The sequence below is a fragment of the Sciurus vulgaris genome (genome assembly GCF_902686455.1).
Source record: "Sciurus vulgaris genome assembly, chromosome: 14".
NCBI lineage: Eukaryota > Metazoa > Chordata > Mammalia > Rodentia > Sciuridae > Sciurus > Sciurus vulgaris.
Window position 1 is genome coordinate 25,811,314 of NC_136475.1, and position 18,479 is coordinate 25,829,792.

The window sequence follows — 18,479 nt, forward strand, 5'->3', positions numbered from 1 at the left end:
TACTGCGAATGGGATTGTTTTCCTGATTTCCTTTCCAGCAGGTTCATTGTTGGTGTATGGGAAAGCCATTGATTGTTGTATCCTAATTTTGAAACCTGCTACTTTGCTGAGCTTAATAGCTCTATAAGTCTTCTGGTGGGGCTTTCAGAAGTCAACGCATATTTAAGGCAGTGGCCTGCAGTCAGTCTAACCTGGTTTGCAACTAGCCTCATACCAGACCTTACCTAACTCCAAATCTTCACACACCTTCTTGTTGCCTTCTGTGTGCAGTCCTCTGACTCTACTCTCTGCCTGAAATGTTCTTCTTCTTTTTTCTGATCACTCACATCCCACCAATCCTTCAAAATCCGAATTTTCCAGGAAACTACAATCACTACTCCTGTTCCCGCTATCTGACCACATATGCTCCTCTATTTATCACTTTCTTCTATAGATTTTGCATTTTACCACTTTCTATTTCAAGTCTAAATAGTTCATTTGTATATTCTCACCAATAATACTTGAAACATCTAGTGGGTAGGAACTATGTTATAGCTGTACCACCCCCACAATATTACAGACTTATAGTAGGCTCATATATTCACCAAGATGCAGTCTCCTTTTTTTCTTTAGGGTTGGGTGAGACTGACTGTGGGCAGAGGTACACGGGAGAAAGCTAAGGTTTTGGGAGGTCTATGCCTATCTTCCTGTAAACTACGTGCCTTCATTCAGGAATGCCCATATATACTACCTTCAGAGCTACCAGGATGGCTAAAATAAAAAATGACAGTAACAAGTGTTGGTAAGAGTGGGGACAAATTGGAAATATTATATATTGCTGATGAATGCAAAATAGTGTAGCCACTTTGGAAAACAATGTGAGGGCTCCTCAACAGGGTAAAACACAGAGTTACCATATGACCCAGTAATTCTACCTCAAGATAAAAACCTAAGAGAATTCAAAACAAAGGTTCACATAAAAACTGGCATACAAATGTCCATGGCAGCATTTTTTACGAGTCAAAAAATGGAAACTCAAATGTCCACTAATGAATGAACATATAAACAAAATGTGTTAGATGCATACAATGAACGTTATGTGGCTATGAAAATGAACTACTAATACATAGTGCAAAATAGGTGACCCTTGAAAACAAGCTAAGTGAAAGAAATCAGATATAAGTAGTGACATATTATATGATTCCACGTATGAAATGCCTAGAAGACAAAAATATAGAGAGACGGAAAGTAGATTAGTGGTGGGCAGGGGCTGAGGCAAGGGAGGAGAATGAGGAGTGATTATTACTGGATATAGGGTTTCTTATGGTAACAATGCAATGCTCTAGGATTAGCTAATGATAACAGTTTGTACAGTCTTATAACGATAGTAAAAAATGATAATTTGTGTATTTTAAAAGGTGAATTTTATGGCATGTGAATTACGCCTAATTGTTGAAAGAAAGAAAGAAAGAAAGAAAGAAAGAAAGAAAGAAAGAAAGAAAGAAAGAAAGAAAGAAAGAAAGAAAGAAAGAAAGGAAATCAAAGTATGCTACAATGATCCTCAAACTATGGAATATACAAAAACTATCTGGGTTGCTTATTAAGACATGAATTCCTGGGGCTGGGGAGATAGCTCAGTCGGTAGAGTGCTTGCCTTGTAAGCACAAGGCCCTGGGTTCGATCCCCAGCACCCCAAAAAAAAAAAAAAAAAAAAAAAAAAAAAAAACAAGAATTCCGGGTATTCCTTGGCATTACCATCAAAGTTCTAGCCCAATTCAGGGTGGGACCTAGCAGTCTGCATTTAACACAGGAGGGGACACTGATGCAAGTTATTAGCCATGATGCACGTTTCTTGAAACACAAATATAATGAAAAGAAATTGTAATTTAGAATCAGAAGAGTTGGATTCAAATTCTGGTATTGCTCCTTCCTAATTACATGATCTTAAGCAAATCACATAGCATCTCTGTTACTTAGTTTCCTCAACTCTAAAATGTAATAAAAAATGTCTCCCTCTAAAGAGACAGTATAATAGGATACATGGCACACAGCTGGTGTTCAATAAATGCTAAGCTGAATCCTAATTGGGTGCCAATTCCATTCAACAAACATTATTAAGTGACTATAATTTGAAAGCCACAGTACAAGGTGATGGTAATCAGTAGGACTACATTTAAAAATGATGGGTTTTGCAAAATATGAAATAGGCTTTTGAAACCAAGTGTCATTATTAACAAACCATTTTAATTAATATGTTACTTTTCATGACCCTGGAAAAATGAATTTGTGAGTATAGCAAGAAAAGTAACACCACAGGTTCAGGCACTTGATAATTATAAAGAATTTCTGGACCTACTCATAAAATTGAGACCTGTACTGTACTTTTTCCTTTGTATTTTCTCTTTCCAAGCAGAACATACATGTAGAATTAGGGACCATGCCTTAAACTTCTTTTATACCCCTTAAGTGTCTATTCCAGATAAAAAAAATACTTGTCAAGAACACAATTAACAGTGTGGTCTGTTACCTTTAGGTCACGATGGATAATAGGTGTTTTGCACTGATGCAGGCGGGCAACAGCTTCACAGGTATCACAGAATATCTGCAGCACTTCATTCTCTGTAAAGCCTGTTTGCAGGCGCTGGTTCATCAGGTTTACCACCTGGCCTCCTGAGAGGGGTGCAAAGAAGAGGTTATAATCACAATCAGATTGGTCATGCAGACCAGAAGAATGAATGGCTGTCCAAAGAGAAGCAACCTGAACTAAAGTTACTGACCTGATCACCTAGTCGAGCAAGACTAAATCCCAGGTGTCTGGACTCTTGGTTTGTGATTTGTTTTCTTATAATCCAGTGCCTCTTCTAATACATCAAAATCACTTTCTTTATTTTACAAAACATCTCAGACGTGAGCTGCCCTCATTATGTCTTCAAGATTAGTAAAAGAACTGACAATATTGTCCTATGATAATTCTCTGGTCATACTGTGCCCGTTGTGTAGGAGATGAGGCCACAACCTCAACTTGCCCTCTTTCAGTAAGAAACAGATGGCACAACAGACCCAGGTAGCAGGAGGAAAACAGCGTTAGAGTTTGTACTTTAGGAAAAGGTTGGTCTCTCTGGCTTCACCACTTAACTGCCTGGCTTGTGCAAATACTACGTCAACATTTCATCTCCAGGACCAAAAGACTGATGACCTCTCTCACAGAATTATCCAGATTTCTGAATGTTCCCATATTGCCTGGTCTCTAAACATATTGCTATTGAAAAGAGAATGGTTGGGAGGAAATAAATTGTCGATTTGGTAGTATTTTACAAAATCATGTTAATACAACTACAATGAAGGTCAAAATTACTGGTTAACATCACATTTTTGGGATGAGCAACATATTTAATTTATAGGCAGTACTGTTAATGGCAGGAAAATGTTAGTGGAACTAAGGGCAGTTACAAAACAAGGCACAGTAAGACAATGATCCAAGCTTGTAGGCGCTAGGTGTAATTGTATGGTTCACAGACAACTCTGAATATTCATGCATCAGTCTGAATTTCTCAAAATAAATGTTGGAAACTTCAAGCTTCCAACTATTTAAATTCCACAGTTAATAGCAATATAATGTGAATGTAGCCTTCCTAGGATTTATAGCTCTCGAGTGAGAAGAAGGTTATTTCCACTGGACAGAAAGGTTTCTTCTACCACATATCACAAGGATGGTGGTGTGAGTGGGGGAGAGAACACACGAGTGTGGGGCAGGGAAGCTGCACTGCTTCTTCATTCCATCTGGAGGTGGGCCTTTACCATGTGCCCTCATGACTGGTTTTAAAGAATCACAAAGGACACGTTCTTTCTCATTCTCGTATGTTCTCATTTATACACATGACCAAACCTTCCCAAACCTAACAAAAACAGGGTTCTGTATTATTTATCACTTTCAATTATTTGTGCCACGGCTCTTGCCATCATAACCAAGAGTTAACAGCAGATTCTGTACCTTTTCAACCTCTTAGTTTTACTATCTGTAAAATTAGAACAACATACTTCAGGGTACAATGCACATTAAAAGAAAGAATCCCCATGCCCTTGACAACCACAATGTTAGGGAAGTGGGAGCTCCGAGTGTGGTTCATATACATACCTCTACAGAAGTCCATCAGAATGAGAACCTCCCACACATCGCCGCTGCTCACGCTGTTGATACTAGAGTCAATGTAACCCACGATGTTCTTGTGCCCTGATAGGTCCCTCTGTGAACAAGAGTTGAAAAATATATTGTCAGTTACAGATACCAATAGGGACAGAATTAGCCACTGACTTCCATTATTAGCATAGACAACTTCAATACACAGAGACAAAAGAGTGTTGAGAGAGAAGAGTAAGAAGCCCAGCCAAGAACAGGTTTCCAGGGGTCCTGACAGCACAGCCTGGACGCCAATGGAAATTCATGTCCCTAATGAATCAAATCACTCTCTAGAATCTAAATTCTAGAGTCAAATACACACAGAATACCTACTTGCTCGTTGTACCAATGCTCAGTATAAACCAGAAGCAAAGAACTTCCTTACTCCAGAAAAACTGCAGAGGACAGAGACAGTACTAGCTATTTACATGTGTAAATTTTCAGTACAGGAAAAAAAAAGTGGAAGTTTTTTTTTTTTACCCTGGTTGTGGGCACAAAAGTGATTTCAACTTGACTTTTAAATGGTTCACATTACTTTTCTCCCTTTAGAAAATATATGAAAAGAATAATTGCTTTGAAGGGACTACAATAACATCCAAATCTAAGTATTTTGCTCATAATTAAGCCTTTCAAGTTAGTCAACTGGGATACAAGATAGGGCATCAGTTAGAACTGCATGTGATCTCAGGCTGCTTAGGGAACTCAATCATCCAACAAATATTTACTGAGCACTTCCTGTGTGTCAGGAACCACTTAGGCACTGGAAGTTGCCTAAATCTTAGTATAGGCATTTTAACATCCACAGAGGCAGATCCTTGAAACTGAAATCCAAGGTCATTAAGATAACTATGTTGGGGAAAGAAAATGAGCAAGTTGTGTAATATGATTCTTAGGCAAATATAAGGTTAAAAAAAAAAAACTAGTTTTAATAAATTGTTTCACTTTTGATTTTAAAAGCTTAGGGGAAGGGAAAGGAAAATATGTAGTTATATGAAAGCCTCCATACGAACTCGACAGTTTGGACTATAAGAACAGAAATCACTACCACCCTAACAGAGATTTAGCTTTTTAAAGTCTTGTAATCTGAAATTACATATCAAAACAAGGGGAAATCTGACAGTATCAAGCAAGTGTCCTTGTACTCTGAGCACCAAAACTCAGCAGAACTTCCCTCTGAGTTGACAGTCTGAATGGCCAGTGACTCAGAAATGGCCAGACCTTCCAAAAAGGTAGACAGAGGTAGGAAAGTGACCACAGGAAAACTCTGGAGACGTCTTGTGACAACAGGTTCAGAGGAGGGATGGAATGGAGGTAGTAACGGACCTGGACTCGCAAAGAGTGGGAATTGAGCAAGTAGCACCTGGGACTACAGGTTATCGTTTCAGAACACCGTGCTCAAGAAAGGAGCAGCGAGAGAAGGAGATTTAAGGATGGGAGGAAAGTGAGCACTGGAGAGTAAAAGAGGCCAGAGAACTTTAAGATATAGAAAAAAATGAGGATGATTGATAGAACAAAGTTCTGTATGTAATAGGGTAGGGAGCACTGTTAAAGGGACTGATCTCAGAGTGATCTTTATACCCCCGCCCCAACCAGGTAAGCAGAAAGGCAGTAAGGAGGTGAACACAGGGTTAAGGATGAAAGAAAAGGGAATTCAAGTGAGTTCAGATCTGGGGTTTTGTGTTTGGCAGGCCGTCTTCAACTGTACAGGGTGAGAAAGAGGTCTGATGAGACAAAGGGCTTAGAGCATATGCTTTGGAACATATAATGAGGCTGAAAGCAAGCTCCAGAATTCAAGTTTTTATAAAATCATCCCTCTGCTTTTTTGCCTCATCAATGACCCTTTCTAGAACTTTCCCCCAATTTACACAGTCTGAGAAGTAGGAAGAACTGGAGAAAAGCTCTTGCAAACCAAAAAAAAAAAAAAAAAAAAAAAAAAAGACCAACAACATCTTTCATATATCCACAAGGAAAAATGAAAGACTAACATCTTCACTATATCTTAACTATTTTAAAAAGAAAATAGGCAACACTGTCTTTGGGTTCATCTAATCCCAAAAGGATTAATAAAGCAACTAGAAAAATGAGTAAAATTTTTTTTGGTAAAGTCATGCTATCATTTGAATCTCCAAAACCCACATTGAAACACAAATCCCCAATGTAACAAAATTAAGAGGAGGAGCTTTTAGGAGGTAAGTAGTCATAAAAGCAGAGTTCTAATGAATGGGATTAGTGGTTTTATTTGAAAGAGTTAAGAGAGAACTGGCTAAACCTTTTGCCTTCCACCAGGTGAGGACAAAGTATCTGTCCCCTCCAGAAAAAGCAGCATTCAAGATGCCATCTTAGAAAGAGACGCCAGGCCCTGCAGGTGACTTCATCTTGGGCTTCTCAGCTTTCAGAACTGTGAGAAAATAAATTTCTGTTCTTTTTAAATTGCCTAGTCTCAGGTACTTTATTATAGTAGCACAAATAAACTCAGACAAGTCAAGAGCAGGTTAAAAAACCATTAGATAATTAAGATAATTAACATCTGCAGATGGCACCTTGCAGTTTGCCCAAATGTTTGCTCATGGTTCAAGTCCAAACTGCTGTTCACTTTGTCTTCTACAGAGATCCTAAGATATATCCAAGCAGAAAACAGCCTCTTTTTGGAGAGAAACAATGGTATTTACCTTTAACAACCTGATGATGCATCAACACCTCAGATTTTGGAGTAAAATCCCACAAGTGTGGAACTCTGAGGGAGAAGATTTGTTTGAGGGGCTATGAAATGTAGAAATTCTTACCACAAAATGAGACTGATTCACATTTAAGGTACACTGGCAGAAGCTTTTGTTCAGTTAAGAGCAAAAGGTCAGAAGATGCCCCAGCATTCCACTGGCTTCAGTGGAAGACCAGCCCTGGGCTTACGGAACTGAAATGGACGTGAGGTTTGAGATGGCACCATGGGAGCATTTCGGCCACCATCTGCTTACTCATGGAAAGGCAGGATGTGGGGAAGATGCTTTGCTGTCCTTGACTACTATTATTATTTGGAGTTCTGGGATAAAGGTCTATTTGATACATATAAGTCAAACGTAATTTTCAGGGAATTGAGGAAGGTTCAGTTAAACTATAGATTTAACCAGTGATAAGTTTAAAGAATGTGTTGTCAATTAAGCTTTATTTTAAATAATTAAAGTAAATAATATTAATAAAGTGCTGACAAACTTATTAGATTTGCTTTATTAAATCAATTTTAAGTGGTTTGAAGTTATTTTATTAATCTAGCTGCTTATCTTACTAATTTAACTGCTTCAAGTGCTGAGTAAACCTTTTTCATAAACACATGTAAAAGCTTCCATTTGAAAACCAAGCTTTAACCCAGATTCTACAAATTACCACGAATGTTAAATTTATCTGGGATCCTAACTAATGATGCTTGTAGCTTAGAACAGTATTCTATCCCTAGCCTTAAAATTCCTGCAACGAAATACCTAGTTAAGAATCTGAAGTCCTTATAAGAAAACTATAGACTCAATTTCTAAATATATCTATGAAAACCTTGATATTAAAGAAAACAAAGATAGCAACCTAAATAGCGTATCAATAACATGCTACCTTCCACAAAATGTAAAAATGAGCACTGTATATAACTAATTTATATACTCATATATTTGCTCAGGAAATCCCTTCCTGAATTTCAGGCTGATGTCTACAAATCCTTGATGCCAATAGAGCTTGCATTTGCAGATAGAAAGTTTACAAAAAAGTGCCTTTACCTGCTTTGATCTTCCATTCAAACATTCAATGTTTTCTGATTTGATATTATGGTTTAGATATGAGGTAAACCCAAAAGCTCATGTGTGAGACAATGAAAGAATTTTCCAAGGTAAAATGATGAGATCATGAGAGGAAATTCTAATGAGTGGATTAATCTACTGATACAGATTAACGTCAGTACAGTATTTGTAGATACGCAGCATGCAGTTGAAAGAAGGAGGTAATGGGAATGCCTTTTGGATTTATATTTTGTCTCTGATGAGCAGAGCACTTGCATATTTTCGAGTTGTATGTGCACCCCTCCCCCCTCTTTTTTTCTCTCTCCTTTTCCTGATTGCTATGTCCAGAGCTGCTTTCCTCCTACATGCCCTTCCACCATGATGTTCTGCCTCACTTGGGGCCCAGAGCTATGGACTGAGCTGACCATGGACTGAAACTCTGAAACCATGAGCCAAAATAAACTTTTCCTCCTCTATGTTGTTTTTATCAGGTCTTCTGGTTACAGCAATGAAAACACTGACTAAAACAGATGACTTGGCATTACTGCTGCTACTTCTGGAATCACAGTATGATTCCATTGACACTATCAATTGAATTTTAGGTTCTTAATTTAAAGATGAAGTTCTAAGTTCTAAAGATGGAGTTCTAAGGCCTGGAATTAGTTTACCTCTCCCAAGGTTGTTATTAAAAATCATCTTCTGGGTTGGGGTTGTGGTTCAGTGGTAGAGTGCTTGCCTAGCATATGTGAGGCACTGGGTTTGATTCTCAGCACCACATTAAAAAGAATAAAATAAAGATATTGTGTCCACTATAACTAAAAATATGTTTTTTTAAAAGTCATCTTCTGCTTTTCTATTCCCTCCCTGCTTTCCCTCCATGACCCTAAATTTCCTTTATAATGCTCTTCAAAAGGAGTTATTCAAAGGCAAACAAAAACTATCAATTCCAATACAGTAGTAAAATAAACACTGATATTTGGGCTGATTTTGGAGTTATACTGGAGGTCCAGTTGAGCTTCTGCTACATAAAAAAATCCTAGATTAAAAAAAACAAAAACCCAAAAAACACACACATTTATTCTCCCTTTCCCACATCTTAATCACAAGTTAATCCTGTACTTACTGAAAATATCTTTAAAGTCATCTAGAGTTTGATTCTCAAGCACTGCTGCTCAGATTCTGTTAGAGTTTGGATCTGTACCCAGAGGCTCATGGGTTGAAGACTTGGTCCTTGGCTGGTGGTGCTACTGGGAGGTGGTGGAAACTTTAGAAGGTGGGGTCTATTGGAAGAAGTAGGTCACTGGGAACCTTTCCTGGAAGGGTATATCTTGCTGTCCCACCTCTCTTTTCCTGCCCCTGCCATTCTCCCTGCTTCCTGGTGGCCATGAAGTGAACAGCTCTTCTCAACCATACCTTCCCTGACTTGATGTTATGCCTTACCACAGGCTCAAAAACAATGGAGTCAAGTGATTATGGAACAAAACTTCTGAAACCATGAGATAAAATAAGTTTTTCCTCCTTTAATTTGATTTCTCAGGTATTTTTTTCACATCAACAGAAAGATAACATAAAGCTTAATATAGCTATAAATCACCAGGAGATCCTGATAAAAAGCAGATTCTAATCTAGTGACCCTGGATAAGACCTAAAGTTATAAGTTTCTAATAGGTTTATACCTGTGTTCCTGATCAGTGGTACTTCATATGGCAAGACCTATAGCAGGGCTACTCCAAGTGTGGTACACAAACATTTGCTTGGTTGTAAACCATTACCAGTCCACAAGGAGAAAAACAGCTAGCTCCAGGACATAAATTAATCAATTCACTAAGGTGATTTTTCCCCCTAGTGAGTTTTTACCTGTGAAGAAAACAGTTCATTGATTTATATTCAGGTACAAGATCCTCTGAGTAGCAACCACGCATTTTTATACGACTGATTTTTGACACATGTGCCAAGACAACTCACTGGGCAAATAATGGTCTTCTCAAAAAGTGATGCTTCAACAAGTGGATATTCACATGCAAAAGAATGAATCTGGATCTCTACTCATACCATATGCAAAAATTAACTCAAAAAAGATTGAGGGGCTAAAAATTCCTCACAGAAACTGTCTGCAATTCCTTGTGGTAAAGTTAGGCAATAGGGTCTTACATATGACACCCAAATCATAAGAAAAAGGCAGACAAACTGCATTTCATCAAAATTAAAAACTTTTGTGTTTCAAACTAGTCTAAGAAAGTCAAGGACAAAACTTAGAATGCACAATAGCCTCAAAAAAATTAAATAAAATATTTGGGAATCCATCTAACAAAAGAGGTGAAAGACCTCTACAATGAAAACGACAGAACAGTAAAGACAGACACTGAAAACCTTAGAAGCTGGGAGGTTCTCCCATGCTCTTGGATAGGCAGAATTAACATTGTCAAAATGACCATCCTACCCAAAGCACTATACAGATTTAACGCAATTCCTATTAAAATCTCTCGCCATGGCCACATGGGGAGGGAATAAGTAACCCTCGGAGGTGTGGGCTGGGTGGAAATAAAATCTAGAAAAGTAATATTAAAAAATAAAGCAAAAAACACATAAGATATTTTTGAAGTGGGGGCTGGACAGATGGAAAGAGACCTGATGGGTCTGATTCTAACAGAGGAAAAAGCCCCCGAATGCTTTATTTATGGTGAAACACACCAAAGGAATTTATGGTGAAGAGGGGTTCTTCAAGGTAAACAAGAAGAGAGAAGCTGTGGGGAAGATGGCCTGGCTGGGGACTTATCACTTGCGTACTAATTCTTCCTCCTCCGCGCAGCTGGCACCTCAAGGCTGCCTAGGCATACTGGTATCTCTTTTACCAAAGGCTAGCAAGCATCTAAATTCAAAGCTACTGAACTCATAAATTCCAGCCAGGCATGGAATTGGCCCCATTAATAGTGGTCACCTACAAATGGGCATGTCTTTCTACACCTTCACATGGAAAGGTTCCCAGGTGTGGCAGTCAAGATGTCTGAGGTTATGGAGTTCAAAGCAGTAATTTATTTGCTGTTCCCAACAAAAATCCCAATGACATTCTTCATTGAAATAGAAAAAGCAATCATGAAATTCATTTGGAAAAACATGGGTCCCAGAATAGCCAAAGCAATTCTTAGCAAGAAAAGCAAAGTAGGAGGCATCACAATACCAGAACTTAAAACTATACTAACAGAGCAACAGTAACAAAAACAGCATGCTGTTGGCACCAAAACAGATACATAGACCAATGGTACAGAATAGAAGACACAGAGACAAACCCACATAAATACAGTTATCTCATACTAAACAAAGGTGCCAAAAACATTCAATGGAGAAAAGAGAGTCTCTTCAACAAGTGGTCTGGGGAAACTGGAAATCCATAGCAGCAAAATAAAATTAAACCCCTATCTCTCACCCTGCAAAAAATCAACTGGAAGTAGATCAAGGACTTAGGCATTAGAACATAGACCCTGTGCCTAACAGAAGAAAAAGTAGGCCCAAATTTCTACCATGTTATCTTAGGAACCAACTTCCTTATCAAGACTCCTAAATTGTGAGAAGTAAAATAAAAAAATCAATAAATGGGATGGAATCAAACTAAAAAGTTTCTTCACAGCAAAGGAAACAATCAATAAGGTAAAGAGAGAGCTTACAGAATGGGAAAAAATATTTACCACACACACCACAAATAGAGCATTAATCTCCAGGATATATAATGAACTCAAAAAACTTAACACCCAAAACACAAATAACCCAATCAATAAGTAGACAAAGGAATTGAACAGATACTTTACAGAAGAAGAAATGCAATTGATCAACAAATATATGAAAAAAAGGTTCAACATCTCTAGCAATTAGAAAACTGCAAATCAAAACTACACTGAGATTCCATCTCACTCCAATCAGAATGGCAATTATCAAGAATAGAAGCAACAATAAACGTTTACGAGGATGTGGGGGAAAAGATACACTCATACATTGCTGGTGGGACTGCAAATTGGTGCAATCACTCTGGAAAGCAGTATGGAGATTCCTCAGAAAACTAGGAATGGAACCACCATTTGACCCAGTTACCCACTCTTAGGTTTATACCCAAAGGACTTAAAATCAGCATACTACAGTGACACAGTTACATCAATGTTTACAGCAGCTCAATTCACAACAGCCGAACTATGGAACCACCTAGGTGCCCATCAGCAGAAGAAAATGTGATACACACACACACACACACACACACACACACACACACACTCATTGGGCATTCTTAAAGAAGAATGAAATTATGACATTTGCTGGTAAATGGATGAACTGGAGAATATTATGCTAAGCCAAATAAGCCAATCTCAAAGTACCAAAGGCTGAATGTTTTCTCTGATATGTAGCTGCTAATTCACAATAAGGTGGAGGGAAGAACAGAGGTATTTTGGACTAGATAGCGGGGAGTAAAGAGAGAAGAGTAAGGGAGGGGAGGGGGCATGGAGGTAGGAATGGTAGTAGAATGAATTGGACATTATTACCCTATGTGCATATATGACTACATGACCTGTGTTACTCTACATCATGTACAACCAGAAGAATGAGAAGTTATATTCCATTTATGTATGATGTATCAAAATGCATTCTACTGTCATATATAACTTATTAGAATAAATTAAAAATATATTTAAAAAAACAAAACATAGAATATTTAAATCACACATCTGACAAGGATTTAGCATCCAGAGTATATAAAGAATCATTACAACTTAACAACAAAGACAAATAACACCACATAAAAATTGGCAAAGATTCTAAATAGACACCTTTCCAAACAACATACGTAAAAATGGCAAACACATGAAAAATGCTTAAAGTCATCAATCGCTATAAATTTAAATCAAAACTACAATGAGGTATCATTCACGCCAACTAGGAGGAAGGCCATAATGAAAAAAACAAAGAGTAAAAAAAAATGTTGGTCAGTATGTGAAGATTGTAACCCTTAGAAATTACTGGTGGAAGTATAAAATGGTACAGCTCCAAAACAATCTGGAAGTCCCTCAAAAAGTAGTTATGATATGACCCGGCAATTTCACTCCTATGTATACACTCAACAGAAGTGAAAACATTTTCACACACAAATTCATATACAAATGTCCACAGCAGCATTATACATAAGAGCCAAAAAATGAAAACAACTTAAATGTCCATCAACTGATGACCAGATAAATAAAACATGGTACGTTTATACAGTGGAATACCATGCAACTATAAAAAGGAATGAAGTATTGACACATGTTACAACATGGATGAACCTTGAAAACATTATGCTAAGGAAGAGAAGTCTGACATAAAAGGTCACATACTGAATGAGACCATGTATATGAAATACCCACAAAATGGAACAGAAAGTGGATTAGTAGTCACCAAGGGCTAGAAGAGGGAATAAGACAAGTCACTACTAATAGGTAAGGGGGGGTTCCTTTTGGGGTGATAAACGAAATTGTTCTGCAATTAGACAGTTCTGAAGGTTGCATAGTCTTATGAATATACTAATGATCATTGAACCACATGCTCTAAAAGGGTGAATTTTTATAGAATTTGAGTTTTATCTCTCATTTATTTTTTGGTTCTGGGAATTGAATCCAGTGGCCCTTTACCACTGAGCTACAACTCTGGTCCTTTTTATTTTGAGACTGAACTAAAACTTGTTGAGGCTGGACTCAAACTTGTTATCTTCTTGTCTCAGCTTCTGGAGTTGTCAGGATTACAGGCGTAATACACCACTGCACCCAGCTTATCTCAATTTATATACACACAAAAATAACTTGACAAACTGAGAGGAAATAGATTTTTAAAATGGTAAACACCCAGGGGAGATAAACAAAAGAAAAGAAAAGAAAAAAAATTCTTTTGGTAGCACTAATCTAGAGCAACCAGGCAGCTCATATCTGAATCCTCAAAATGTACTCTGATGAGCAGTTTTCTTGGAATAAGGTCACTTCCTTAGGCCTCCCATCCACACAGTCCTCACCACTGAACAAGACTTCCTCATATCTAGCAGAATCTCTCTCTCCTGCTTTTACAAATCGGTACTCTCTAGAGCAAAATTACTAAGTCTAGTCTATTTTTTTACTTCCTAAACAGGTGAAATAGTATTACTTAGACTCTCTGTCACCTCACCTCTATGTTAAACATTCCCATTTTCTCTGACATGATTTTTAAGATCATTTTGGCTACTCCAACCTTTATGTTCTTTGCTATTTTTTCTTTTATAAGAATGGCTCCCAGAAATAAATGAAATACTCCAGACCTGGTCTGAGTCATGCAGAGTAAACCAGCACTATTACCTCCTATAATTCTATTAGCATAGCTAAAATCACATTCTTTTTTTCTTTTGGCAGTCACATCACACTATACATTCAAATCGAGTTAAGTGACCACTTAATACCTAAGTTGTTTTCCACTCATGCTGTTTTTAAACTCTGCCTCCCCTGAACTATACTTGTAAAGTTGATTAAAATAAAAATCTAAGTAGATGACCTCACCCTGTTATTTCATCTCATTAGAATCAGTCCAGTGCTCCAACTTGTAGAATCAGTCCAGTGCTCCAAGGTAGGTGTCATCTTCCAACCTTATATTAGGTACGTAACTGAAGAGTACATCTTTTATTTCTTTAACCAAATAATTCATTACATGTAGAATAACATAAAATTAATGGTACGCTACTATGCTTTTTTTCTTAGAAAGTTTCCTACAGATCAGTATTAATCCATTGATCAGAAATCTCCATGACCAGTAGCAATTATACCTAACTGTATTAGTGGCCAGTCTAGATGTTCCATCTTCTCACAGAACTCTGGTGAGTGTTCCTATCAACAACTGGCCAAAAGTTACAGAAATGGGATTGACTGTATCTCCCTGAGCTCCCTAACTCAAAACCTCCCCAACAAAAGACACAATGTTGATGTGACATGGCTGTACTTACTGAACCTGAAAGCTCTTTGGATCCCTGCTTACTCAACCAAGTGACTACAATACAGATTAAAATCCGGTTTTGATCAATGGGACTACATTAACATTCAAACAGTACAGAGTGTTAGACTTTCTCTCCCAGTACCTACTCCTATCTCCATCCCTGATAGGGAGCTACTCTCATTCTCCCTACCCTCATCCTTCCAGTGTTTTTTTTCCCCCCAAGAAAATTCAAACAATATGTATCATGTAAACATACACATACACCAACTTTCTTACACTGAAGATAGCATCAAAGCACCTTTTAAAACAATCAGCTCCAGATTCTTGTCTCATATCAATCCTGAGCTCCTGACTATACAAAATCTACCTTCCTGTCTTCTGGGAACATGAAAACATGGGCCTGCTCTGAATCATCTGATCGCTTCTCTGTTACAAGAAAGTCTTCAACATCACCAGTGGCAGCTCAGAGTCCTTATTATGAAACCCAGTGAGGGTGTAATCCATCTGGGCAGGAGATGTAAACATAGAACAGTGCTAAACACATCTTGAGCTTTAGATCTTTCCTATCACTGTTCTTACCCCTTTAAGTTTGAAGATAATTCAATCTTTTCCTTCAGGCAAACAGATCAGAAGTTGCACTTCCAACAGTCCATCAGAAGTCAGAATCCCTTTGGTTCTATCAGAGCACACATCTAGGTGTATCAAAGGACACAACCAAGATGCTAGTAAATGGTAGACAGCTTTTATCAAAATAAAATGTGAAACCACTCTAGTGAAACCACTGATGGTTCTCTTTGCATTTGGGTGCTATATGCCCTTAATCTGCTTCTTTGATTACTAAAACACAAGACTTAGAATATTAGGAAACATATTACACCTTTCAATTCCCTTCACAATTCTTACAATCTCTGAGAAAGATGTGGGCTAGAGATGTGGCTTTGATCTGTGAGAAGTCTGAGCCTAAGGGGTTAAAATCACAGGGCTTCAAATTAAAACTGTTAGAAAACTAAAACACAACAAAACAAAAAGCTATATTAGCACGAATTTAACCACTTAAATGAATGGACCAATTCCTTAAACACAGAAAATATAACAATTCGTTCAATACAAAATAAAGAATCCGAACAGTCTTATAACAATTAAGGAAACTAAACTTTTCATTTGAAACTTCCAGTATAGAAATCTACAGGTCCAAATGGTTTCACTAGAGAATTCTACCAGATGCTTAAAGAAGAATCAACACCAATTCTACATAATCTCTTCCAGGACACAGAGGAGGAGGGTACATGACCCAATTTATGGCATGCAGACATTATTACACCAAAACCCAAACTAAGGGGGGGGGGGAGTCTTTAAAAAATACAAACCATTTTCTCTCATGAATATTGATACAAATATTCCTACCCTAATATAAGCAAAGAGAATTTAACAACTGATAAAAATATAGACCCATGACCAAATGGATTATTACAGGGATGCAATGCTGGTTCATTATTTGAAAAGTCAATCAATCTGCCTTTCTTTAACATGCTAAAGATAAAAAATATATGTACATGATGACTTCAACTGATGAGGAAAAAACATTTGAAAAAGCTCAATATTTGTTCATGATCACAACTCTCAGAAAAATAGGAATACAGGGGAAATGTCCCCAAACTGAGTCTTTTAAATGTACAAAATAATAAAGCCAACCTTACACTTAATAGTGAAAGACCGAATGTGTTCCTTCTAAGATTGGGAACAGTTAAAGGATGTTCACCTATCATTCCTATTCAACACAGTACATCAAGTTCTAGACGCAAATAAGGCTAGAAAAGAAAATATGAGGGATACAAACCAAAAAGAATGATATGCAACCATTTGCAGAAAATGCTGAGGAATCCACAAAATGACAGATCCAGCAAGCAAGTATAGAAAAGTGACAAGATTCAAGATAAACAGGCAAAAATTAATTGTTACATATTGGCACTAAACACATGGGGCTGGGGTGGAGCTTAGCAGAGGTGCAATGCAGTATGCATGAATGAGTGAGGCCCTGGTTTAATCTCCTGCACCATAAAAAAAAAAAAACCAATAATTTATAATCACCAAAACTAAACAACTTGGTATGATTCTAAAAACGTGTGTTAGACTTGTTCTCTCTCTCTCTCTCTCTCTTTCTTTCTTTCTACCGGGAATTCAATCCAGGACGTCAAGCATACTAGGCAAGACGTCTGCCACTATACCCCCAATCAAGACTTGTGTACTGAAAACTACAAAATGATAATGAAAGAAATCAAAGATATAGCTGGGAGCAGAGGTGCATATCTATAATCCCAGTGGCTCAGGAGGCTGAGGCAGGAGGATCTGGAGTTTAAAGCCAGCCTCAGCAATGGTGAGGCACTAAACAACTTGGTGAGACCCTGTCTGTAAATAAAATACAAAATAGGGCTGGGGATGTGACTCAATGGCCAAGTGCCCCTGAGTTTAATACACAGTACCCCCCCTAAAAAGAAGAAACCAAAGATATAAATAGAAAGACATATTGTGTTCATTTACTGGAAGACTAAACATAGTAAAGATGTCAGTTTTTCCCAAAATGAAATACAGGTTTAATGTAATTCCTATCAAAAGTCCAGCCATACTCTTTTATAGCTACAGTCTTAATCAGATTATTCTAAAATGTATACAAAGGTAAAAATGAACTAGAATAGGTAAAATGATATTGGGGGGGGGGTAGAAGAATTCAGTATGATTTCAAGACTTACCCATACAGCTACAGTAATCAAGGTTGTGTGGTATTGGTACAGAGACAAAAACACATAACTCAAGTGGAACAGAAGAGAAGGGTCTAAAAATGGACATTAAAAACTAAGTCCAACTGATTTTTAATAAAAATAACCGAGAGGAAAGATGTCCTTTTCAACAAATGGTGCTAGAGCAATCAGACATCTATAAGCAAAAATAAAAATAAAAACAAAAACAAAAAACCCTCAATCAAAATTTCACACCTTATATAAAAGTGAACTCAAAATAGATCATGGACTTAAATGTAAAATGTAAACTACAAAATTTTTTAGAAAAAATATAGGAGAAATCTTCAGCATTGAGAGGTAGGCAATGATTTCTTAGACTTGACACCAAAAGCACAATTCTTTATCAAGAAGCTACTGGAGGAGGAGCTCCACCAACATGTGGAAGGAAGTAAGGCAAAGAGGAAAAGAAAAGGCGAGGGAACACCTAGGAAACTTCAAGATGAGAAAGTCGGCCTGATTCCATCAGGTCAGAAGACTGGGAGAGACGTCCACAAGACGATACAAGCAGATAGAATACTAGGTCTATCTATGTATTTAAAAACTGATTCACATAACTTAGGAAGGTTTTAGGGTTACACTGTTAAAAACACAGAGAAAACTGAGATCAAAAGAGGAAAAATAAGAATTCTGGTGAAAAAAGTTAAATGGGAAAGGTAATAGTAATCATATCATAATCTACTAGGAGATTAAGCAGGAACAATTTTCTTACATAATACTGTAAAAACTAATACTAACGTAAAAAGCATACTGCCAAAATTTACTGATAGTTTGAAAGAATGGGTCATGAAAATAATTTGGGAGAGG

General features: G+C 37.4%; 1 protein-coding gene across 21 annotated transcripts in view; it reads right to left on the reverse strand.

Moving 5' to 3' along the window:
• The window catches only part of AAK1 (AP2 associated kinase 1), a 180,540-nt gene that overhangs the window by 69,764 nt on the left and 92,297 nt on the right, over nt 1–18,479 (reverse strand). For all 21 annotated transcript variants that reach the window (XM_079110819.1, XM_079110822.1, XM_079110823.1 and 18 more), the window contains exons 4-5: nt 4,115–4,223; nt 2,507–2,649 (exon numbers count right to left, since the gene is read on the reverse strand). In XM_079110819.1, the coding sequence (XP_078966945.1) occupies nt 2,507–2,649; nt 4,115–4,223 (252 nt within the window). The remainder of the gene's footprint in view (nt 1–2,506; nt 2,650–4,114; nt 4,224–18,479) is intronic.